Source organism: Vipera berus, assembly GCF_964194415.1.
Source record: "Vipera berus genome assembly, chromosome: 3".
NCBI classification, from domain to species: domain Eukaryota; kingdom Metazoa; phylum Chordata; class Lepidosauria; order Squamata; family Viperidae; genus Vipera; species Vipera berus.
Window position 1 is genome coordinate 56,135,290 of NC_138204.1, and position 26,076 is coordinate 56,161,365.

General features: G+C 37.3%; 1 protein-coding gene across 4 annotated transcripts in view; it reads left to right on the forward strand.

The window, feature by feature from the left end:
- The window catches only part of ST3GAL3 (ST3 beta-galactoside alpha-2,3-sialyltransferase 3), a 216,014-nt gene that overhangs the window by 88,521 nt on the left and 101,417 nt on the right, over nt 1-26,076 (forward strand). For 3 of the 4 annotated variants that reach the window (XM_081323183.1, XM_081323184.1, XM_081323185.1), the window contains exon 5: nt 5,886-5,978. The exons of the other annotated variant lie outside the window; for it this stretch is intronic. In XM_081323183.1, coding sequence (XP_081179309.1) covers nt 5,886-5,978 — 93 coding nt within the window. The remainder of the gene's footprint in view (nt 1-5,885; nt 5,979-26,076) is intronic. 4 annotated transcript variants of the gene reach the window in all.

Here is a 26,076-nt window from a genome sequence, read left to right on the forward strand (position 1 = left end):
TATTCTGGATGCATTTACTTATTAATTAATGCTGTTTTGTCTGCCATATGTCTTAGGATTTCATGAGTATTTAAATTAGTCTAAACTCATGGCATACATAAACAACCAAAATACTTTTTTTCATCCTTTTATTAATGTCAGAGTAACTTAAATCAATGCCTGACTTCTCTCTAGATTTGTATATAAATATGGCTTTATTATTTTCACAGTAGCTTAAATTGGAGGCATGGCATGACAGGAATAGAAGCTAAAGATGTAATAAAAATGTAGGTTGTGATAACAATGGAAATCTAAACTCATTTTAAATAGTTGATATACATCATTTAAATCATAAGATGAAGTTTATGCATTGTAGACTTTTGTTTGTCAGAAAGTAGAAAAGCTTAATAAAACATGCTGTTGGCTGACTTTTGTACCAACGTGGCAATATGACTATTGTTGGTGGGACATTTTAAAAGTCCATTGAATTGAGAATAACAATTAACATGAATTAGTATCAGTAATGTCTCTTGTCTTTATTAAGTCTTGTTTCATTGTTGAGGTACAGTTGTGGTAGGGCAGATTTCTTTCAATATGGTATCACCTATATGAGCTAGAATTGGAAAATGTGCAAGAATAATGAAATATTTTTGAAGCTACTTCCCAAAATGCTATTTGTCAAGTTGATTTGGTGTAATAATCCTAATCCAGGTACAGAACAGGTTTGTTCTCTGGAAGCCAGTGAAGAATGGAGACGAGATATATAAAACCTTGAGTAATTGGAGATGGCCTACTAGGCAAGATTCTTTGCAATTCCTAAATTATGCAAATTATCCCAGTAAAGAAATATCTTGTCTGAGATGTAGTAATATTCAATATGGCATGTGATATATGTACTCTGTCTGTTTTAGGGATCTAGGAGAAAACTAGCGTTCAACTTTTAAAAAGAAAATGTATAGAAACCATATATCTGAACCAAGTTATGTAAATAAAAATTAATGAACAATAGAAATATTTGGATACATTTATTCATAATTGCCCCTTCATGGATTACTGCCTTGTTGTGGCGAAGGGGCTTGCGTAATTCAATGAAGCTATGAGCTATGCTGTGCAGGGCCACCCAAGACGGAAAGGTCATAGCAGAGAGTTCTGACAAAACGTGATCCACTGGAGAAGGAAATGGCAAACCACTCCAGTATCTTTGCCATGAAAACCCTATGGACAGTACCAAAAGGCAAAACGATATGACGCTGGAAGATGAGCCCCTCAGGTCAGAAGGCGTCCAATATGCTACTGGGGAAGAGCAGAGGGCTAGTACTAGTAGCGCCAGAAAGAATGAAGCAACTGGGCCAAAGCCGAAAGGACGCTCAGCTGTGGATGTGTCTGATGGTGAAAGGAAAGTCCAATGCTGTAAAGATTTTTTCTGCATACGAACCTGGTATGTAAGATCCATGAATCAAGGAAAGCTGGACGTGGTCAAACAACAGATGACAAGACTGAACATCGACATCTTAGGTATCAGCGAACTAAAATGGACAGGAATGGGTGAATTTAATTCAGATGACCATCAGGTATACTACTGCGGGCAAGAATCCCTCAGAAGAAATGGAGTAACCTTCATAGTCAATAAAAGAGTAGGAAAAGCAATACTGGGATACAATCCTCAAAATGACAGAATGATCTCAGTTTGAATCCAAGGCAAACCATTCAATATCACAGTAGTCCAAGTCTATGCCCCAACCACCAGTGCTGAAGAGGATGAAATTGACCAGTTCTATGAAGCTCTACAGCACCTTATAGAACTAACACCAAAAAATGATGTCCTTATCATCATGGGGGATTGGGATGCTAAAGTAGGAAGCCAAAAGATAACTGGAATAACAGGCAAGTTTGGCCTTGGAGTACAAAATGAAGCAGGGCACAGGCTGATAGAATTTTGTCAAGAGAATACGATGGTCATAGCAAACACTCTTTTCCAACAACCCAAGAGACGGCTCTACTCATGGACATTACCAGACGGTCAACACAGAAATCAGATTGACTATATGCTTTGCAGCCAAAGATGGAGAAGCTCTATACAGTCAGTAAAAACAAGACCAGGAGCTGACTGTGGCTCAGACCATGAGCTTCTTGTTGCAAAGTTTAGGCTTAAATTAAAGAAAGTAGGGAAAAACACTAGGCCACTCAGGTATGAATTAAATCATATCCCTGATGAATATACAGTAGAGGTGACAAATAGATTTAAGGAATTAAATCTGATAGACAGACTGCCTGAAGAACTATGGACGGAGGTTTGCAACATTGTACAAGAGGTAGCAACTAAAACCATCCCAAAGAAAAAGAAATGCAAGAAAGCAAAATGGCTGTCCGAGGAAGCTTTGCAAATAGCTGAGGAAAGGAGGGAAGCGAAAGGCAAGGGTGAAAAAGAACGATACACCCAATTGAATGCAGAATTCCAGAGAATAGCTAGAAGAGATAAGAATGCCTTCTTAAATGAACAGTGCAAAGAAATAGAAGAAAACAATAGAACAGGGAGGACCAGAGATCTCTTCAAGAAAATTGGAGAGATGAAGGGAACATTCATACAAAAATGGGCATGATAAAGGACCAAAATGGCAGGGATCTAAGAGAGCCAGAAGAGATTAAGAAGAGATGGCAAAATTAAACAGAAGAACTATACAAGAATGAGCTTAACGTCCCTAATAACCACTGTAAGGGACCTTGGAGGTCATCTAGTCCAACCCCCTGCTCAGGCAGGAAACCCTATACCATTTCAGACAAATGGCTGGCCAGTCTTTTCTTAAAAACTTCCAGTGTTGGAGCATTCACCACTTCTGGAGGCAGGTTGTTCCTCTGGTTAGTTGTTCTAACTGTCAGGAAGTTTCTCCTTACTTCTAGGTTGCTTCTCTCCTTGATTAGTTTCCATCCGTTGCTTCTTCTCCTGCTTTCAGGTGCTTTGGAGAATAGCTTGACTTCCTCTTCTTTGTGGCAGCCCCTGAGATATTGGAACACTGCTATCATGTCACCCCTCACCCTTCTCTTCATTAAACTACCCATACTGTACCCAATTCCAGCAACCGTTCCCTATATGTTTTAGCCTCCAGTCCCCCAATCATCTTTGTTGCTCTTCTCTGTACTCTTTCTAGAGTCTCGACATCTTTTTTACATCGTGGTGACCAAAACTGGATGCAGTATTCCAGGTGTGGCCTTACCAAGGCATTGTAAAGTGCTATTAGTACTTCATGTGATCTTGAAGATCTTGTGAGCTTAAATAGACTCCAGAAGATGGTAGAGGACAGGAAGTCCTGGAGGAACGTTGTCCATGGGGTTGCGATGGGTCGGACATGACTTCGCAACTAACAACAACAATCCTCAAGATATGACAGGCCATTTAACAAACATTCGAAATTATGATAGACACCCCCCCACACACAAAAGCTACATATGACTTCAAACTTACAATGGCTGCAGCAGTCCTGCCATCATTCACCCTTACAACCCACCCTAGGTTGCTGCAGTGTCATCCTGCCTCTCTCCCCGCATCCCACCCTACCAGGACACTACAGCATTTGGGCCTACTCAGGACACACCCATATATAAGTTTAATAAATATAAATATTATGCCCCACACTTACCATCTCAAACTCTTTGGACCTCATGTTGGGGAAGTAGGACAGGACATGTGTCTCTGAGCCAGGTGATGGCAATCTAAATGTGGCCGCCATTTTGCCCCACCCACTTGTGGGCAGGAGCAAAATGGCGGGTGCCAGAGAAATTGCTTCATTTTACTGCCTTAGAGAGGTTTGAACAGTGCTTCAGTTTTTTCTGAATGGTGTGGAAAACCTCTGCAGCAAAACAAAGCAGTTTGTCTCTGGGCCATACAGCAGTGACCCAAATGCGGTCACCATTTTGTCCCAGCCCACAAAAGGGCAGGGACAAAACAGCAGCCATCAGACAGACTGCTTCATTTTCTTCCTTAGAGAGGTCTCCACTGCAAGTTTGTTAAGGCAGCAAAATGAAGCAGTTTGTCCCTGGGTTGTGCAGCGGTGACCCAAATGCCTCTGCCATTTAGGGGATGGGACAAAATGGCAGCTGTTTTCAGAACTGTGCCATGCAACCATGCAAAGAAGTCATCCCAGGACTCTGGAAGGCCTTGGAGCTCTTTAAAAGGTAAATGAAGAGGAGGGTGCTTGGCCAGGTGGACTGAGAATCAGGCCTGGGATGACCTGGTGGGAATAGGAAAAGACCTCTTAGGACCCAAGGCATGAGAAATGGACCTGTATTGCTTTCAGTTACAAAAGAGGAACAGTATTTGCTTTTTCTTCTGAAGCATGTTGTTGATCCAGGTTTGTAACTATTCACTAATATTCAAGGTGGCTATGAATGTCCCAGTTGGCCATATCATTATCATGTCTAGTAATGAATAGATCCAGGAAAATAAATCTCTCAAATGGATAAAACAACATAGAATGAGAAACATAAAAGACAGACCAAGTCTGTGACCAAAATGGGGTATGTGATAATTCTGAGTAACTGCACTGGTAGTTGTGGTTGGCTGCAAACCTATTTTTGCTTGTGACATCTCAGAATATGAACTATTTATTATACTTAGAAAAATTCAATAAGTCTATCTCTGACCTGGAGACTTTGTATATAATTGTGTCTTTATTTGCCAGACCGCCTATTCATTCCTCATATGGGACAATCAGAGTGCCATGAATGAAAGAAAACACAAACATGAGAGGTGGTGGTTTTTTTTAGCCAATATCTTAAATTCAGTTGTTAAGTCTAAACAGTCTCCTCAGGATGTATAAGGATAAATAGCTAAAAGAAGTATCTAAGGCTAAATCTTAAAGAAGAATAAAATCTTAATAATAGTTTAAATTTTAACTTCAGACTTTCTCATTACTTGCATTTCCATTGTCCAAATGTGGTTTAGATGTGCTGGAATATCTGGAGAGCACCAGTTTGGGAAATGCAGGCTCTGTCATGCATGAATACTATGAAGAAGCAGATTTTTTCTAAACAGTATATCAGTATATCAGGGGTAGGCAACCTCGGCTTTATATGAATGATACTGTTTATACTCAAATTTTGCACTGAAATTTGGGGAAAGTTAGGCCTTCATTATTTGACTATATGAAGACTACAGGTAGAAAAAGAAGCTGACAGAAATAGCTGTTTTCACCATAGTAACTACTCATTTGGAATATAAATTCAGTCTTATATATTCACTGATTGTGAAAGAGACAGGTCTTAGAAAATGATAAAAGGAAATCATGTTGGAATTATGGTATACAACCTCTCCATTTTCACAGTAGGTGGAAGAAATTTATACTAACTTGGTTAGATTTACTGTATGGTTCTAGTATTACATTGTAACGTTTACATAATAGCAATAGCACTTAGACTTATATACGGCTTCACAGTGCTTTACAGCCCTCTCTAAGCAGTTTACAGAGTCAGCATATTGCCCCCAACAGTCTGGGTGCTTATTTTACCAAACCTTGGAAGGATGGAAGGCTGAGTCAATCTTGAGCCGGTGAGAATTGAATGGTCAAACTGTAGCCATATAAATAATAATAAATAATAGTAAATGTAACACAGTAATTGTTTACTAGATTATGTAGTAATAAAATTACATAGTAATATAGTATTACATAGTAGCTCCAGGACAAAAAGGTAATATTTTTCCTTATATTTTTGGAGTCCAAACTCCAAAATGGCAAGGAAATACACTACATACCAGAAGCCACCTGGTGCAATTTGATGACATCCTATTTTAATTTCATAAGACTTTTCTGTTCCTGTTGCTGCTGTTCAAAAACGCTAATGATAAAAGGATTTAGTTGATCCGCTTGTCATTTATTTCTTAGGATGATCATAACACTTATTATTTTTTACAGGCCTCCAGAGCTAGTATCAAAATATGGTAATATCTCAGAGGGTGTTTGCAAGCCTGGGTATGCTTCTGCTTTGATGACTGCCATCTTTCCAAAGTAAGTGTCCAATCTTTCTAATAACCCAGTTCTGTTCAATTACAATAATGTCCGAAATATGTGATGCAATATTCACCTTAATTAAAATGAGTTTCAGGTGACGCAAAAACAAACAAGGAACAGTAATATGTACATAATGTCTACGACTAAATGAGATATTTTTTTCATCTTATCCTTACATTCCCATATGCCTTAATCATATTAGTTAGGGATTTTAGATTTTATTGTATAACTTTAATATATCATACAATATATTAAACTTAAACTTTATTGTATGATATTATAATTAATCTCAGCAGGTTGTAGCATTCTCTGCTGATCTTGAAAATGTTAGCCAGAGTTGGATCAAGTTTGTAGACTTGACTGGGAATGTTTTAAACAAAAAATTGTGATAGAAGGCAACAGCAAAACATTTCATATTTTTGTCAAGAAAATTGTATGCCTGGATCTGTGAGGTCACTAGGAGTAAAAATTGACATTTTCGCAGACCATTTTAAATGTTTCTAAAGTCTCAAATTAATTCAACAATGCTATCAAGTGTTTTTTTCAATGAATTCCTTTATATGATACCAGGTATTATGTGAAGGAAACTGATAAGGAAAAAAAAGGTTTTTCATTCATTGAATGGGTTGTGTCAGAAATTAGTGAAATTTGAATGTACTATGTTTCCATTTATTGAATTGAACTTTTTTTTTTTGGTCATGTAAGAACAGCTATGGTAGAACAGCTTTTGACCTTTGTCTGAAAATAAGTCTGGCTTTCTGTGCTTTATGAGAAGAACATCCAGGTCCATGTGATTACTCTGTAGTGTAAGGCAGAGGTCCCCAACCTTTTAGGCACCAGGGACCAGTTGCGTGGAGAGAAGTTTTTCCGCTGACTGGAGGGTGTGTGGTTTTGTGTGCAGCCTGCATCCCTCAGATGGGGCTTTGCTTGTTTGTGCGGCCCAGTTGCTGGCATGCTGCGGCCCAGTACTGGTCCATGGACCGGTGTTTTGGGACCCCTGGTGTAAGGGACCAAGCACAATAAATGTCTTTTGCCCTTCTCTGAGCTTGAAGAAAGAGCCTAAAAACATTTGTCATTACATACCAGTATACAATTCTCAACTGGTGATGTTTTCCAACATACAGTTTCCTTGCTGTATAACCGCTTTTTCACATGGCATTTCTGGTCTATGATAGTAGCATATTATTTTTTATAGTTTTATTTGTCTTTTTTTTGTCAGTTTCCTGGTTTTCCTAGTGAACACAGAAACATTTGGATCTGCTGTCAACAAAAGCCCTTTTAGTTCTCTGGAATCTAAATAAATCTATTTAGCGATATCTAGAGATTTTTACTGTTCCTTCTTTGTTGCTTTGTTTTGTTTCCACGTTCATTTAACACAATTGAGAGCCAGCGTGCTATAGTGATTAAGGTGCTGGTTAGAATAAGGGAGATCCAAGTTGTAGTTCTCCTTGTACAGTACACAAAAGCAGTAGGGGTGATTTAGGATTAGTTGCTGTCTTTTGTCCCTAAGCTGAGAAGTTGAAAACATCTGGCTATCAACCCACAGTCTAACAGTGTAGGAGACTGTCATCTATATACTTTAATAAAGAGGCCTAAAGTGAAAAGATTAAGGTTGATAACAACAATATTACTGAGGACCACAACAACAGTTATTACTGAGAACCATGAGTACCACTTTGTAGACTATAATTTCTCAGTCATAAAAAATTCTATTATATGCCCTGCAAGCCTTCTCTGATCTGTCTGTAATAGCTGTTCCTTTTATAAATGGATATATGATGGACAAGACAAATGATGCACAAGATAATATACTATTAGAGTGTCAATTTGATGTACCATATTAAGATATGCAGAATCTATTCTGAATTATATTTCTTTATTTATTCTTATATTCCTTGTCATGAGCTTTTTGCAACTTCATGAATCTGATTTTTTTCTTTAGTTCATCAGTATCAGCAAATATTCTTCATAAGCATGAGATGACAGCTGTGTTGCTATAAATGCTCTTAAATTCAAAGACTCCTGTTATCTACACAGATTAACTCAACACCTCCTCACCGAACTAGCAGAATTTGTTACAACTATTCATTATTTTTGTTAATATGAAAGTGCCAGCTTGCTATTTTGTTACCCTTGTCAAGGTCTTAAATATATTTAAAAGAAGTGACTGTGCAACCATTCATAAGCCTTTTTTTGCTTTCTGTTCTCCCATTTCCTGCAGAGTAATTTGACCCCTTAACCATAAGTGCATTATGTTTTTATTTGATGACTGTAGCAGAAGGAAAAACAGGCAGTGTAAAATATTATCTTTTACTGGCTGATAAATTATTGGAAAGTTAAAGATTTACCAGGTTCACAAAATGAATAGAGTTGACTTGCAAAGTGTTAACTATTTTTTTAAATGCTAGTAAAAGATCCCTTGGGATAGTCAATTAGTATTTTGATGGTGATATTTTACACTCTGTTTATCTAGATTTCTCAGGGTGCTCTTATCCAGCAAGCATATAAACTTTTCAAGGCCAGAGTCTAGAAATAAGGTTTTTGTCTCCCACATTAATTGGTTTTCTCAAAATCCTCAAAAATAAAGACTGCAAGATCTAGAACAGGGCTTTTCAACCAGTGGTACGCGTACCACCTGTGGTACATTGGCATCCTAGAAAAGTGGTAGCGGGGGAGGGGAATGAGCTGAACCGGTGGCAGCACCACACAAAGCTGAGCGAGAGATGGCTGGAGCTCCAGAGCTGTCAGGGCTCAGCAGAAGTGTCAGGATCAGTGCTTCTTCGGGGCTGTCAGGGCTCAGTGGAAGCGCCAGGATCAGCGCCAGGCTCCAGCTGGAGCTCAGCGCTGATCCTGGCACTTTTGCTGAGCCCAGAAGAAGCGCCGATCAGCTGGAATGTTGCAGCATCTCCAGGGTCTTGTGATTTACATTCAGATGCTTGGCAACTGATTCATATTTTTGATGGTCACAGTGTCCCAGGGTTATGTAAAGTGACCAAAACCTGCTGCAACCACCCAGCAGATGGGGGGAATAAAAACCAAACACCCCCCATCCCACCCCCACTGCCAATCCTCAACTGAAATACTCACAACAATGAAAACTTTGGACAGGAGGAAGAGCACTGCCGGGCGGGCAGGCAGGTGTCTTGCTCGGCTGTGGCTTGGGGGGGCACTTTTTTCAGTGCCATTATAACTTCAAACAGTCACTAAGCGAACTGTTATATAAGTCGAGGACTACCTGTACTTCACTTTTTTCCTTTTTTTTTTTTTGGTCATCAAGTTTTTGACACCTTGCTAGGCGACTGACTGGTGGTACTCGGATGTTGCCATATCCTAAAAGTGGTACAATGGGTGAAAAGGTTGAAAATCCCTGATCTAGAAGATAGTATATCATTGGAAAGTTACATATTAATTTTAAAAGACCATTAGTTAATTAACTTAATCTGGATATGGTATATCCATTTTATAATGTATGTGGGAACTCCTCCTCACTCCCAGCTTAATTGGAATATAGTGTGGATTTATACTATGAGAGAATAGGAAAAATGCCCAATTTTCACACTGGAGAGATATGCAAGAAATAGCCCAATAATCATTTAATATGACTATAAATAAAGTTATTAATGAGCAACGAGGTGGTCATACGTGCATATGATATCAAATACAGGTAGTCCTTAACTTACAACAGATCACTTAGTGACCATTTGAAGCAACTGCATTGAAAAAAGTGCTTTATGACCATTTTTCATACTTATGACCGTTGCAGCAGCCCCATGATCACTTGATTAAAATTCTGATGCTTAGCAGCTTACTCATATTTATGACAGCTGCAATGTCCCGGGGTCATGCGATCCCCTTTTGCGACTCCATGACAAGCAACATCAATGGGAGCCAGATTCACTTAACAAACATAATACTAACTTAATAACTACAGTGATTCGTTTCTTAACTATGGCAAGAAAAGTTGTAAAATGAGTCAAATCTCACTTAACAACTGTCTTGCTTAGCAACAGGAATTTTGGTCTCAATGGTGGTGATAAGTCAAGAGCTACCTATATAAGAGCAGTAAAATTTAAAAGAAATTGCCAAATGCATAAAAAGGAGCCAACTTCACTTGGGGACACGGGGCTCCAAATAGTAAATGCAATTCAGTGTTAGCAAGAGCAAGTGGATGAACATTGGTACAAATATACAAGAATCTAAGCTGGTAGCAATTGGAATCATGGAGATTGGCTTTATGAAAAAATGAAAACAAAATTTAGTGTTCTGATGCTACAACAGGCAAATTTCTGCTTATAGCCATTAGGAAGGGAATTGAAAATAAATCTGTCAAAACAGTAATAGGCTTATATAATTATAGGGAAAGACTTTATATAAATTTATGATCACTTCACTTTTGAAATGAATAGTATAGATTTAAAAGAAAAGAGCAACCAAGTTCTCGGTTATAATAATATTCAGAGCATTTCGAACCTGCTAAGTACATACAGATAAATACTTGTAATAAAGTGATCTGTATGTCTGTGCCATATTTCAAGATTGGACTATACTTTTTCAGTATAAAAAGTATTCAGACAAATGCGGGCCTCCATTTATGTCTAGGGGATGTTGTTAGTTGCAATGTAGAGGTTTCCTACTGGTCTTTTGCAAGAGGCTTATAAAATATTTCTCTACAGCAAATATTAGACTATGTGGATGTTCTGAGAAATGCCTGTCAGGGTTTGTTTAGTCTGGAAGGCATATCTTGAATCAGAAATTAAAAGAAAGTCTGTGCTTTTATTGCATTTTCCACTGACGGTTTTAATTGTAACTGAGAAATATACAGATAACAAGTAGAAAAATATGCCTAATTTTAACTAAAATTTTAACTTGGAAGGGATTTTTTTTCAGATTCTGAATCATTATCTCCTAAAAGTGAAATTTAATACAGACATATTTTCTTTATTTTATGGCTTTTTATTTTTATTTATTTTATTTTCATTTTATGGCCAGAAGCTTCCTGTATTGTTTTATATATTCAGTCAAGCTGATTAAATGACATTCTCAGACAAAAGATACCAATCATGGTTTGATGTATTAAAAATACATCTGCTTTGTTATGACAAATGAAAGTTCATGCTTCTCAAAACTCCACGTTGTTGCTGCAAAATGTTATAAACTGTATATAAGCATTTTATCCATTTTGACAGTTTGATAATAATTTACAATTTGGTCTATAGCACCCTGTCCTCAGAACACATATGTTCTCTCTTGTATACTCTGAATGATCTAGATATTTCTCTTAGATTTCAATTTTCCCTTCTCCATATAAAAGTAGAAAAGTTTAGATGTCTTGACTATGAATATAAAAGATTTTGTAATATACTTGAAATTTCTAAATGAAATATTGAAGTGCCCCCTAGAGCAGGGGTGTCAAACTCAATTTCATTGAGGGCCGCATCAGCATTGCGGTTGCCCTCAGGGGGCCAGGTGGGTATGGCCAGGGTGGGCGTGGCCTACTGGGTGGGTGTGGCTAGAGTGCATACGGCCTACTGGGTGGTCATGGCCAGCTCTACATTCTTCGCATCAAGGGTGCCTATGGGGGCCTGGCCAGGAGTGGGACAGATCTGAGGGTCTCTGGCAGAAGGAGGGTCTCTGGGCCAGGGCCAAGGCAGTGGGGGCCGTTCCCTCACTGTTTCCAGGATGGATTCGCGGGCCACATGAAACCACTTTGCGGGCCGGATCCGGCCCCTGGGTCTTGTGTTTGACATGTCTGCCCTAGAGTAATATCTAAAGTATCTAAATAATACTTTACCTGAGAGACTCTCAGTTGTAATCATAACAATAAAGTGTTCATGGTACATAACAACATAAACACATAAGTAGTGTTGGATCAGATCCCTGGCCCACCTAGCCCAGCAGTTTTTTCTCACAATGGTCAACCAGCTGCACAAGCTAGTTAACCAGTGTCCCAACTAATGGCTTTCCTAAGCAGTCACACTACTATTAAAGCTAATGCATGACTTTTATGAGTAGATACAAAGCTGTTTTGAAGCCAGCAAAGCTGGTGGCCAGCACCACATTTAAAATTACAAAAATAAATAAATGCCAGCATTTTGAATTGCAGGTGTAAATAAAAGGAAGCTAGGGAAATACCAAAGTAATGTGTAATGTGCTTATGTTCAGATGCAGCCTCCCCCCCATCCTTAAGAAACTATCAACACTGGGCAATTCAGTATATCAGGAATACTTTTGTAAAATGCTGTGAAGTCAAAGTACAATATATTCATCAGTTATGTTCACTTGATATTCACTGTGCATATACTGGAAAAGATGAAATGCTATGAAAATTGCTGAGCTAATAAAAATGGCTTTTAGTGTTGACTAGACAACCCATGATCTGTTGGGTCATTGATTCAGAGATATTTCCTTACCTAAACTGATCAACAAGACTCAGTTTGGTGTAGTGGTTAAGGTATTAGGCTAGAAATTGGGAAATTGTGGATTCTAGTCCCTCCTTGGACACAAAGCCAGCTAAGTTATTTTGGGCCAATCACTTTCTCACAGTCCTTGGAAGGAGGCAGTGGCAAACCGCTTCTGAAAAATCTTAAGAAAACTGCAGGAATGTTAACATGTGCCTATAGCTGGAATGTGGCTAATTGCATCTTCTGTCTTTTCATATTTCAATATTTCTTACTATGATTTTTATGTGGTTATCATTTTGACTTGTTTATTCATGAAAAACCTATATTACAAGGAATTGATTTGTCTCCAATTTTTCTTTACTAGGTGTTTATTGGGGAAAGAGTCCAGTAGATTAAAGTGAATTAAAAAGAGATGTTCTAGGTTGCTGAATAACCAGATGAATCTGTTTTTTTAAGAAACAGTAATATAAAACTTCATTATTCACTGCATGCATAACACTGTACAAGCTCACACCATCTGTATTTCCTGTATATTCTGGATGGAAGTTGTGGATGCATAATTAGAAATAGAAATGGTAGGCAGTGGAGCCGATTTTGGTCTCCATTTACATGTATTTCTGAGTGTTAGGACAAAAACCTTATATTTTTCTTTTGGGTGAACCACACTTAGCTATAATCTGTTTCAAAGCTTCTGTGCATTATGAAATTCATATTCAAAATAAGTATGAACAGAGCCCCCCAAATTTCATCCAGTATGGAGTACTCTAATAGAACAGTATTCAGACAAACTAAAGATTTCATTAGCTATAGCCAAGTGGGGTGGGAATGACATTTAAAGGATATTTGTGTCCCTATATTTACTTTCTGGATGATTTTTAATTTTAATTTTCCATGATGTTTCAACAGATAAAAGATTAATTAGATCAGTGAAATGCCTGGTGTAATAAGCCCCTAGCTGGGCACTTTGAAAGATTCTCTAGTCGGGAGATAATCTCCTGTAGGTCCTGAGTGTGTTCCACCCAATTCCAGCTATACAAATTTTAAAATTTGGGATTTCCAGATCTTGGAAAATGCTAGATGTGGCAAAGGGAATCCATGTTTATTTTCCTCTCCCTCTTTCACAGCCATGCCTGCATGTATATGGTTGTAGAGAGGAAGGGGAAAGTCATTACACTACAAAGTTTCAAGATTCGTACCCTTATTTCATCAGCTAACATTTTCCACCTAATTTCTAGTTGTAAGTTCTAACAGTACAGTCAGTCACTGTCATATTTTCTTTTATGTCAGAAATGTAAAGAAGATAACTACATTTCTGACATAAGAGAAAATACGATAGTGACTGACTGTACTGTTGGAACTAGAGGATGAATATAACATAGATATGGCAAGCTATTACTGCTAACCAATAATGATCATATTCTGACCAAATTATTTAGAGTCTGGAGGATTTATATGGTGAGGAAAAGAGATCTTGTCTGAATGAAAAAATGGAAGTAAGAATATTTTATGGTCAAAGTAACATTTTTCTACTATGCTGAATTGGTCCAAAAACCCTATGATTTTTTTTAAAATCCTGGAGAATTAGGGAAAGCTGTTACTCTATGATGACTTTACGTTACACAAATTTATGTGTATAGCCTTGGTTGTTCTCCCAAGTCATAAGAGAGCCAGGAGGTGCTGGCCAGGAGACTATACGTTCTAGTCAAACTTTAGGCCTGAAAACCAGCTGGAAGTTTGGGCCAGTTACTCTTAGTCTTAGGCCAACAAATCTCACAGGGCTGTTGTTGTGAGGAAAGTAGGAGGAGGAAGGAATATTATGCATGTTTGTTGCCTTTGGTTACTTATAAAGTAATCAAGGTGGGATAGAAATCTAATAAATAAATTTGGGTGCCTGTTTTATCAGTTGAAATGCAGCCTGTTAATAATGTATCATAGATGCATTTGCTTTAATCAAATATTCATTAAATCATAAAATATATATTTTTGGGTGGGAGCAAAAAGGTTTCTCATTGTATAAATATTGCAGACTCTTCCCAGTAAGAGTTGCAATGAGTTGATTTGGTAGAAATCCACAACAAAATTGAGTTGTCCTGTTCATGTGTGTGTTGAGAGCTTTGTCAGTTGAATGCATGCTCCAGATTTCATTCAGATCTTGTCTGCCTGTTCTTTCATTGCAGCTCAAGTACTTTGGACAGCAACCTTAAAGTCTCACAAAACTGTTGGGTGGGGAAAGGAAGATGGAAAATTACCTTTGGATTGTGATTTTGTAATTGGGTGTCATTTTCTCACATAGTGAAAATAGGACTAAAATCATTTATGGATGTTTCCTTTTCAAGCAGAGTCTGATTTTGCCTCTTAGTTTTCATGGATGTTTTTTCTCTGTTTCTTCTCAGAGCTTAAATAGTTTCTTAAATATATCCTTCCTGGCTCCTTGGTGACCTGATACATTGTCGTGTTTTTAGATCACACACTGGGAGAAAATTCTACCTTCATTTGTATACAGTGTTCTATATGGTTTAGGCCACATTTCTGTACTGTTTTGTCTTTAATTATATATTTGGAGCATTCATATTCTAGCTGTCAGGCAAGTTATCAAAAACTCCTGGAAAATGCACACATTTTGCAGATACTGGACAGGGAGAAAAGTCTTGATCTTATTTGTAGACACCTCTCCTCTTCCTTTCTTTGCCTTTTTTGGAAATATCTTGCATCTTTCTTAACAAAAATAAATATTGCTTGGAAAAATCAGAACCTTGTTTTCTTTATGCCATTGTAAGAAGCTACAAGAAAATAGAAGCTATAAATAAGACTTAAGAAGCACACTTACGATATTTGCCATAAATAGTCAGATGATTCAAGTGGTTACATTGTTATATTTCTGGGAAATAAAATTGTGTTTGTATGAAAGCATGATTTAAGGAAAGATTCCACATTGCTAGGAATCAATAAAGTAGATACAATGTTTCTATTAAACTATCTACTTGTGTCACTGCAATTCATAATGATCTCTTTGGAATAATACAATAAATTCGGTCTTCCTTGAAACTTGTAAGCATATGAATCTAGGTATGTACTATTTGTACTCCAGTTCAGACATAATTGTAATACATGAGTTTTAGATTGTGGATTTATCTATCTTTATGAAAAATGCTAGGACCCTGGTTGTCAGTAAAAAGGTGAGTCTCTGTTCTGGCAATTTATTTCATTCCTAGATCAGACATGCTCTTAAGTCATTGCCACCATGTAGCAGATTATCCCTTTTCTTGTTAGCCCTTTTGACCCTCTGAATTCAATTAGCCAATTTTTCTAGCAAAAATGTTTTCTTGATCTAGAGTTTGTTTTTTTCCCCCCTTTTCCAAGTACAGTTTGTTCCCGACATTGTGTTTTAGGATATGTTAATATGTGTTGGCAGTTTTTCAAAATTTTACTTTTAAAGGTTACCATGGTTCAAAAATGTTTAGAGAGCCCCAGTAGTAAAAAAAAAAGATCCAAATGATCCCCAAAAGGTCCATTAGGTGGTTGGGCTGAATATTTTGCCTGTTTTCAGAGTTCATTGGCTGAACTTTTGACTTGACAGGTGACTCAGCCATTCCCTTTGAAGACATATTTGACAGCTTTACTCAAGTTGTAGCTTCTCTTTTACATTCTCAGTTTATCGTTGTAGACATCTTAATCACTAACATCTTCATGAACATTAATAAGTCTAAGCATGATTTCCACCCTGTACATTTTGTTAAACATTTTATTGTTTTGATGTTTAGACAGTCTGTATGACTTCCCTTGTTGTTGTTCAGCTGTTCAGTCACTTTCAATCTTTATGACCTATGAACATTATTTTGCCAGAATTGTCTGTCAATAACTGTGTCTTTGAGGTCATAGTAATGTCATTAGTTCCATGTTGTATTCATTGGCCTTTTTTATTGTCTTTAGTCATTGTCATTAATGTCTTCTACAATATTCCTTGCCTTTACAATGTTTATGCTTAAGCTTTTTAATGAAATAATTTTCATTATTAGCACTTGGCAGTCAACAAACTGGGTTTTATGTGATCTGGTATTTAATAATTTATTCTTGTTACAGTCCAGGTTATTCTCAAACAATTTCCCACAGCACCACAATTCAAAGACCTCTTTTTTTTGTTCTTCTCCACATTTTAAGCCATATGTTACAATTCAATGACAGAAATATTTGCTGTCAATATGATGCCACCGCAGTGTAATATTTTGTCCAGATCTATCATAGTCTTTCTACTAAGTTGCAGGTCTCTTTATTTCATGGCCACAGTCACCATCTCTTTCAATTTCTGATCCTAAGAGAATAAAATATGTTACTATTTCCATTTCTCTGCCTAGATAATCTCTACATGTCTGCTTGATCAACTGACACATAAATGGATAAATATCGTAGGTTTTGATAAACTTCACAGACAATTTCAGACAACCATTTTTATATACTTGCTGTATCCCATAAAGAATCGATGATAACAAGGAATGACTGTGATTCATAATTACAATATTCTTGCTTTTATTTCTTAAAGAAAACCTTATTTCCCATTTTTTTCTTTTTAGCTTCCCATTCTGCTATTCCATTTTTTTGTTCTGTGTAGTGGGCCATGGGTAAGCCATGTTCAAGGCTTATGTCTTTGTAAATCATCCCCCCCCCAATTCCAAGGTACTAGAACACAAGAGAGGTTGAAAATTAAGTATACATGGAAGGGAAGAAAAGGTCAAGAGGGAGAGAAGGGAAAAATAGCTGAAGACATATTGTCCAAATTCCTATAGTTCTGTATTTTTCATGTCACAGTGACTCAGACTTTTAGTGTGTACCTAGGTAATTTCTGGCACATTTCCCTAACTGTGAATGTGTTCTTCTTTAATTGGTGGGAATGTTATTTTGTTAACTCAGATTGGGATACTTGTATATGTGGACTTTTTCAAAAACACACTAAAAATGTATAATAAATCCATATTGTAGGTGAAGTCTGTACAGCAAAGCAAATTACATAAGTCATAAGATTTATTTAAACTTACAAGCAAGAGGTGGATAGTACTGCTAAAAATTAAGTTTGATGCAAGTATATCAAAATGTGAGCTCCAGGGGATAAACAGTTGTGAAAATTTTGTTGCCCTCATCTTCGCCTTAGAAAGTTCCTATAAATATTTACCTGGCTCCCTTTGGAAACAGACTGAACTGGATTGCTTCAATCATCTTCGTGTTTCTTTGTTTATAGCATTAAAAAAGTCATTCAGAAAGTAATGTTCTACATATAGCTTCATGCTATACTTACTTATCACCGAATTCACTGCTGCCAAGTGTGGTTTTGGCAACTAATGTACATAAGTTTTAAAAAGGATTAGTCAAAACCACTTACAGCAATTCTATCATCAGTTATTACTCAAGATGATGTATGTGCACCTGTACATGTATATAGGTATACATGTATATAATTATACATTTATTGAGTTTGCTGCCTTTTTCAGATTGGCAGCTGTTTGCAATATATATACATTTCATAAACAATTGTCACTACCTGTAACTAAGGCAAAACAATAAAATTATTTGAAATGATTCATACCTAACATGAATTAAATATTTTGTAGCGTAACTACAGAGTTGTTATTCATTACTGTTAACTCAATAAAGAAGGAAACAGAACCTGAGGTCATTTTTGATTGCTAAATCAATCATTCCTCCAGGAGAATTTCACTTGTCTTTGGTGAGGTTCCTTTTCGCTTTTCAGGGCTTTTTACTTTTGCTGTTTAGCATCTAAAATAGCTCTTTGTAAGTGAAAGACCCTCTCAGATTGGCGTTTCTTATGTTTGAATTTTGTCAGGAAAATACACTTTGTTTGCTCCAAATGTGGGGCAGGGGCCCAGTCCCCATAGGTGAAGTGAAGGGGAAACCCATCACCTGCCCCTGGTTCTGCCTGTAGTCCTAAATCTTAAGATTTCAGAAAATATCTCCCAAGTTTGTGAGGAGACTACAACAAAGATACAATTCATCTGTAACAACTAAATGTGCTGGGAAGGAATGGTGCTTCTAGATTTGCATTTTGTCAGCATAGATATACCTTTTCTCACCACATTTTTACAAGAAAACAAGACCCCCTCATGCCTCTGCAACCATTTTAGAAAGATATCCAGCCAGGAGATAGATGTTTGTTCCTCTTTTATCTCTGCATGCAGAAATAACAACTGACAGGTGTCCAAAAGCTTCCATTAAGACAAAAGATTTCCCTGCACATGGACATTATAGGGACACAAAAGGAGAAAGTCATACATAGAAAGGTATGACAGCTTCTCCCTCTTTCATTGCAGCTGTGCTAATTTGGATAAGACTAAATGCATATTGATGTAGGATTAAATTAAAACTTAAAAACATAGAATTTACAAGATGGTATGTGGATTCAAAGCCTGCTAATAGCTATCCTCTATATTATTTCAATATTTGATTGTCTTTCATTCTTTTTGTTTAGTTCTCACTAAAGGAAAAATAGATGTTCTTTCTGCTCTCAAATAAACTTGATCTCATGACTTCAGTACGGACATTCTGGTAGATGGGTGCCTTTATAAATTTTCTAAATAAATACATAAATGAAAATAATAACCATAAAACTCAACAGACACCATAATAAACATATTAAGTAAATTCTTTGTGGTGTGGCTAATCATGGAGTGCCTTGATTCCAAAAGAACATTTTAAACTAGGCTTTGAGGAAGGAGTAGATTGTTGACCTACCTGAATCTCACAAATCCACAAAAGCATAGAAGTGAGAAAACATAATAAATGTGAAAGTTCAGGTAAAGGGTTCTTGCAAATAAAGATACATTCGGGAGCTATCTTGGTTTCTACAGGCTGAACTCAGCTAGTTAGGATGGGTGCCTGACATATAAAACTGATTATTTGGAAATAGTCCAGAAACAGTGATTTTGTCAGGTATGCTCCTGTGATCAGCAGTAACAACTCTTGTCTTGTTCCCTAGCATTCACTATCTGAATCTAGGTCTAATTTTGGACCTTGCTTTTTGAACCGTTTCATGTGTGAAACTCTTTTGCTATGTCAGTTGATTCTTAGGCTGTTGGTAAGACACTTTTGCCTTATTCCCTGGCTGGTTCTCATTTGGTTATGAGGAAATATTGGTGAGTCTTATTTGTCTTCTTCGTGGTTAGGGATAGTAGATGGAATTTATTTGTTATCTTTCAGATACTTCAGTAGTGGGAACATCATCACCCTGGTCCATCATACAGCACCAATTGATAAAAAAGGGAGATAACATGGACAGAAACCTTTATCCTTTAGGACCTTGCCAAATATCAGCAATTCACAAGGGAAACATTAGCCCCTATTGTCACTGTTCTTGCTGAGCATAAGAAGAATGTTGTTCGTATGTTGCTTGCCAAAGCCACCAGATGGCCAAGCAACAGATCAGCACTGCTAGACACAATGATGAATGTGGGGGAAAAAGCTATAGTGATTGTTATGCCTCTTCTGAAACTGGACTCTGCTCTTCCAGTTTAAACCAAGAAGCAAAAGAGGATTAAAGAGCTAGCTTTTCAGGGCAAAGTCCTCTTTAATATATACAAAAACAGTCAATCTAGTGGGCAAAGTTCAAAACTTTAAAACTATAGCTGAAGTAATTGGACTATACCCCTATTAGCAGACTTACTGCTTCTAAATTGGAAGATATTACCATTAAATTCTGAATATCACGCTACTTAATTATCGGAACCACAAGAACTAGCAAGCTTCATCTCAGAGACAATGCTTCCCAGCTATTGATCACCTAGTGCCCAACAACACAGGTGTCCACCTAATAATCAGCATTCTATTACATATGTTAACAAAGAAGATGGGATTTTTTAAAAATTACTTTTCTTTTATTAGTTTTATAAAGTCACTCATTGGTTATTCCTAAATGATAATTCAACCAACAAGCTCTCCTAAACACTGACAATCAATACAAGTATCCTACAGTGCCTTGTACTCGAGTCACCAGTGCAAAAGCTACTGTGTCATTGGAATGAGGCGGCCTACATCAGAAATTCTCGGGAGATGTCTGTCTTCCTATCTGGTGGGACAAATTCTTCTTCTTCTTTTCTCCCATAACCAAGATCATGAGGAATGATACTGGTTGCATGTTCACTGTGTAACAGGGTCCTTGCTAATGATGGTTTGGTCCTTTCTACTACTCTCTTTAGCTTAAGCAGAAAGCCATTTACATCATTAACACTATACCACATTATGGTTGAAATCCATTTTCATAGTGAAAATCACTTTGAACTGAAAAGCGTGCAAACTTGCTACTTTTCACTTGGGATCTACTCTAGTTAACATTTCACTTGGGATCTATTCTAGTTAATAAACATTTCATCATCTCTCTTTATCCTTCCTTCCATTGCTTAGGCATCTCCCTTGGAAATGCCGGAATTAGCCCTTAGCTTCACTATTTCTGCATCATGTAATCAAACAGTCAATAAACAACAAGCGTTATCGAGAAAATTAAACCTATGATCAAAATTTTCAAAAGAATTCAGTAAGGAAAAGAGTCTGATTCTTCAGATTTGCTTTGCAGGGGATATGTTGGCACAGTTTTAAAATGAGACAGGTATTTTAGATCTGATTCCGATATTTTCTCATTTATGAAGAAATACATATGAAGGGAATTATACTGGAATGCAAAGGATTCATGCATTTGGCATTCTGGCTTAATGTTTTTCATATGTGTTCTTCTATGGAAGAAAATCTTGCACATTCGCACATTCTGTAATTTACCTAGGTCTAAAGTTGAAATTATGTATAATATTAAGCAAATGCTCACTCAAAGATCTGAATATAGAAAAAAGTAACTAATATAAGTAAAAAAAAGGACTATACAGCTCTTTGGATTAAAGATGAAAAAGGTGCTTCTGGACATGTTTAGAACAGCTTTTGGCAACTTCAGAAACCAGGATTGCTTTCCCCAGAATTGCTCTGCAGCTGTAGACCGCACCTATGCAATTGAAGGAAAAGTTGCAGCTACGGTACTTTACTGAGAATTCCTGTGGGAACACCCCATATTCTACAAAGTATTTTTTTTCTTTATGAATGCAACGGGCTGCATGGGCCCAATTAAAAGGAAGAAAATTGTCCACTTCCATTAGCTAAAATCTTTGGAATGGTTGAGGCAATTTATGAATAGTTCTTTGTTAATTACATTTTTTTTTGTTATAAGTAGAGTTTCTACAAACCCCATTAGTCTTGCTGCAAACAAGAGCATCCCAATACATTATCTATGGCATGGAATGTGGGCCAACATGAAACTAATAATGAGGAAGAGGCCACAGTGCAGGGGATCTAGCCAAGGGAGTTAAAGCAGATGATACTAAATAAAAGGCTAAAGATAGAAGCATGCAGTAGCTCTTAATGAAAGAGGGGCTTCCTCAGCAGAATCTTGATATTAAGCAAAGTAGAATGAAAGCTGACCATAGGCTCAGATCATTGTTTCAGAAAAGTCCTTGACTCAACAACTGTTCATTTAGTGACCATTCTAAGTTACAACAGCACTGAAGAAAGTGACTTATGACTGTTTTTCACACTTAGGGCTGTTGCAGCATCCCCATGGTTACGTGATCAAAAGTCAGTGCAAAGTTCTTGATGGTGCAAAGATGGCCATGGAGAAAAGTACTTTATTTCTGGATTTCACTTATTAATTTTCTATATTTATATTTCACAATGCTTTGAACTTGGAATGAAACGCATTAAAGAGATATTTTGGACGGTGTCTTCAGGAAATAAAAATAATTGTGGAGCACTGAAAATGTTCTCGTGTTTGATCATAGCTTAACATCCTATCTTGGTTATCATCTCAATCTGTTGAAGGGAGGTTTATCTCGCCCTGAAGGAACATACTATTCAGCTCATGCTATGTCTTTGTGTGCAGAAAAAAGAATAGTAGAGGATAACAGTGATCTTTTAAAGATCAGAGCTTTGTTTTCTGAATATTTTTGGGCTTCACATCAAAAGAAAAGATGTCCTATTATGCTTCTAAATTAAAAATGGGTGCTGCGTTAACAATTGTCATATTAAGGGACAATTGCTACTTCTATTAACATAACGAGCAATAATAATATTGAGCATTACCACCTGAATGTGCTGATGCTGGACATGTATGTGTGGTTATTGCCTTTTAAGGAGATCTACTTGCAAGGATCTAATTTTTTTTTAACCATCTTTGTTGCACATAAGTCAGCCTTAAGTTCTCACAGAAGGTTGGGAGTGAGATATTGTTTTTTTCCCCCCTCGTCTATAGAATTGAAAATGGACTAAATGATAGTGGCCTAATGATCATTAATAATGTTATAAACTTAAACTTTACTTCTAGGGAGTTTTTCACTTACCTACACTTGGATTATCATAATAGCATACTTTTATACAAATAGTCTATATTTTGTCAGTAATGGAATGTTAGAGACAACAACATCAGTGTTTTTGAAACTGCAGAAGATTTACAGGACATGAAATTATAAACCCTTTATAGGCTCTTTATAGAGTTAAGCCTAATAATTTGATTGGGAACTGCCCAGAGTTTGTTATAAGATCGGTGGTCATATAAATAAATTTTAAAACTCAGCTATTTTGAGGTTTTGCCTTTTCTTTACCAGAATTTGGATTCTATTCTCATCCAGTAATTTTATAAGCACTTTACATTTGCTCCATTTTCCTTATTTTGTGCTTTATTCTTACAGGTCTTTTGACAAGCCTTTGTCTTATATGCTCCCTCCTTTTATTTGTTTCTTCTAATTTCAGATTCCAAACTCTGCAACTCCTCTAGAAATGTCATATATTTATAGTGAAACAGCTTGACAGCTATACAGTATCTACCTTCCAACATATGAACAAACGTTATAATAATTATAGCAGAGGGATATTGAAAAAGAGCCTTGGTGGAGCAGTGGGCTAATGCCTCCTTAAGTAACACCAGCTGCCTGCAATTAGTGCAGGTTCGCATCCCACCAGGCTCAAGGTTGACTCAGCCTTCCATCCTTCCGAGGTAGGTAAAATGAGGACCCAGATTGTTGGGGGCAATAAGCTGACTTTGTAATAATGCCGCTTGGGGTGTGTGTGAAAGCCCTAATAAGCAGGCATATACATAGAATGAAGGCTACTGCTAAGCTTGTAAGCCGCCCTGAGTCTTCGGAGAAGGGCGGGATATAAATGGAATAAAAATAAAAATAAATAAATAAATAAAAAAAGATTGGGGAAATCATAATTTTGAATATGACTCTTAAAATGCATAAAAAGCCTCAGGCTGGTCAAGAACATGAGAAGATGGTTGTTTGAAACAATTACAAGATGTGGTAGAGGTTGCAGCACAGCAGGTTCTCATAGCAAAAATTAAATTGTGGGTCAATTATTATTAGATAGAACCACATGCAGCTCAGTGGATAAAATGTGGTAAATGATAATAAAACTGTCACAGTTATGGGGCACAAACCTAGCTTGTTATGCATCATATTTAGGATTAAATTTGTTGTGAAATACCAAAAGTGAGAGAAAGAAACCTATCCTGTAACATATACAGGAACCTGATTTTTATTCAACAAATACTTTGCAAGGTGCTATCCCTTTTCTTTCTTTCTTTTCTTTTTTTTTTGAAGGAACAAGATAACTGGATCATTTTACTCGTAAGGCAATATGATAATTTAAGAAAAGAAGTCCTGAGAAAAGAATCAAACTATACTGAAGGAAATGAAGGCTAGGGAAGTAATACTAGTTGAATGTTAAGAGTATTGTTATAGATGCTTCCTGGGAAACACTGGGGGTGGAGTGGGGATTATATCCAAGGGTGGGGCTTTCCAACTGCCCTATAATAAAATTAAGATAAGAGTCCAGTAAGTGCTGATCCACAACTTTGCACTTTGTGGGACTGAATTTGCTTCTCCTGGTGGTGTGTTCAAACCGTCAGTGATACAAACTGATGGTCTAGTTTCCTGTCTTCCAGGGGTGTTGGAGATCAAGTCATATAAATACTGTTTTTCCAGCTTCTGTATAGGGCACAGAAACCAAGTCAATTAGTGAGGCAGCCGTCTTGGGCATTGTGGTTAAAGTTTGCATAAAATAATCTGAAGAGGAACTAAAGAGCCTCTTGTTGCGAGTGAAGAAGGAGAGTGCAAAAGTTGGGTTGAAACTAAACATTAAGAAAACCAAGATCATGGCATCCGGCCCTCTCAATTCCTGGCAAATAGATGGGGAAGAAATGGAGGTAGTGACAGATTTTATTTTCCTGGGCTCCAAGATCACTGCAGATGGGGACTGTAGCCATGGCTTTCCTCGGGAGGAAAGCCATGGCAAATCTAGACAGCAAACTAAAAAGCATAGACATCACCCTGCCAACAAAAGTGCGTATAGTCAAGGCTATGGTCTTCCCAGTTGCAATGTATGGCAGTGAAAGCTGGACCATAAGAAAGGCCGAGCTCCAAAGAATTGAAGCCTTTGAACTATGGTGCTGGAGAAGACTCCTGCGAGTCCCTTGGACTGCAAGGCGATGAAACCGGTCAGTCCTAGAGGAGATCAACCCTGACTGCTCTTTAGAAGGCCAGATCCTGAAGCTAAAACTCAAATACTTTGGCCACCTAATGAGAAGGAAGGACTCACTGGAGAAGAGCCTAATGCTGGGAAAGATTGAGGGCAATAGAAGAAGGGGACGACAGAGAATGAGGTGGCTGGATGGAATCACTGAAGCAGTAGGCATGAGCTTAAATGGACTCCAGAAGATGGTAGAGGACAGGAAGGCCTGGAGGAACGTTGTCCATAGGGTTGCGATGGGTCGGACACGACTTCGCAACTAACAACAACATAACAAAAATAATCTAAGCTTCTTCAATAAATCTTCCTGCTCACAGCTTGGAGAGGCTCCAAAGGTGTCAGTTAATTCTGCCTCAAGCCGCTCAGCTGAAATCTGTCCTCCTCTCTGTGCTTGAAATTGCTTATCTGAATGAGCTTCTCTCAAGTACAGGGGCTGGTTTGTTATCTTTGCAACTAGCAGAAGCAGCAGCAGCATCCGCATCCGTCCATGGTTCTCATTTAAAGTACTGGCAGCATCTTGACTCAAAAAGCAGGAAGCTCTGTGTCTCACAAAATCCATGCCTTGGAAATATCAAGGAAATGGCCTGCATAGGCTTCATTTTAAAAAGCATACTTGGAATTATAGACTGCTTGAATGTCGGTAGGATTCACTTACTGCCCATCTTACTAGGAAGCCACTCCACTGAATGTAAGTCAATTGCATAGTAACAACATTGTAATAACTGACTTAGGGAATAACCGTTTTCATTGAACTCCATCGTTGACTCTTGAGTTTATTAAGGGTGATTTGTAGGTAATCATTTACGTGATTTGTAAATTATTACTTTGCAAAATACTGTTGTTTTGATTTTCAACCCTTTTATGTTGAAAAAAGTCAAAGGGGAGGGGTTTTGGGGGGGTTTGTTCCCTTTTCTCAGTAGATTCAGCTATACAGATTCAGCTATAGATTCTTTGGGATACAACAACTTGGTCATTTTGGACTCAGTTTTCTGCTTCAGCAATCTGAGTTAATTTATTATAAAAGGGTGGAGTAAATATATCAATGGATTCTTTCAGTGAATTCATTTTCACTTTTTATTTTTGGTTAAGTAATCATAAATGGATAGATTTTGCCTAGGCACAAAATCAGT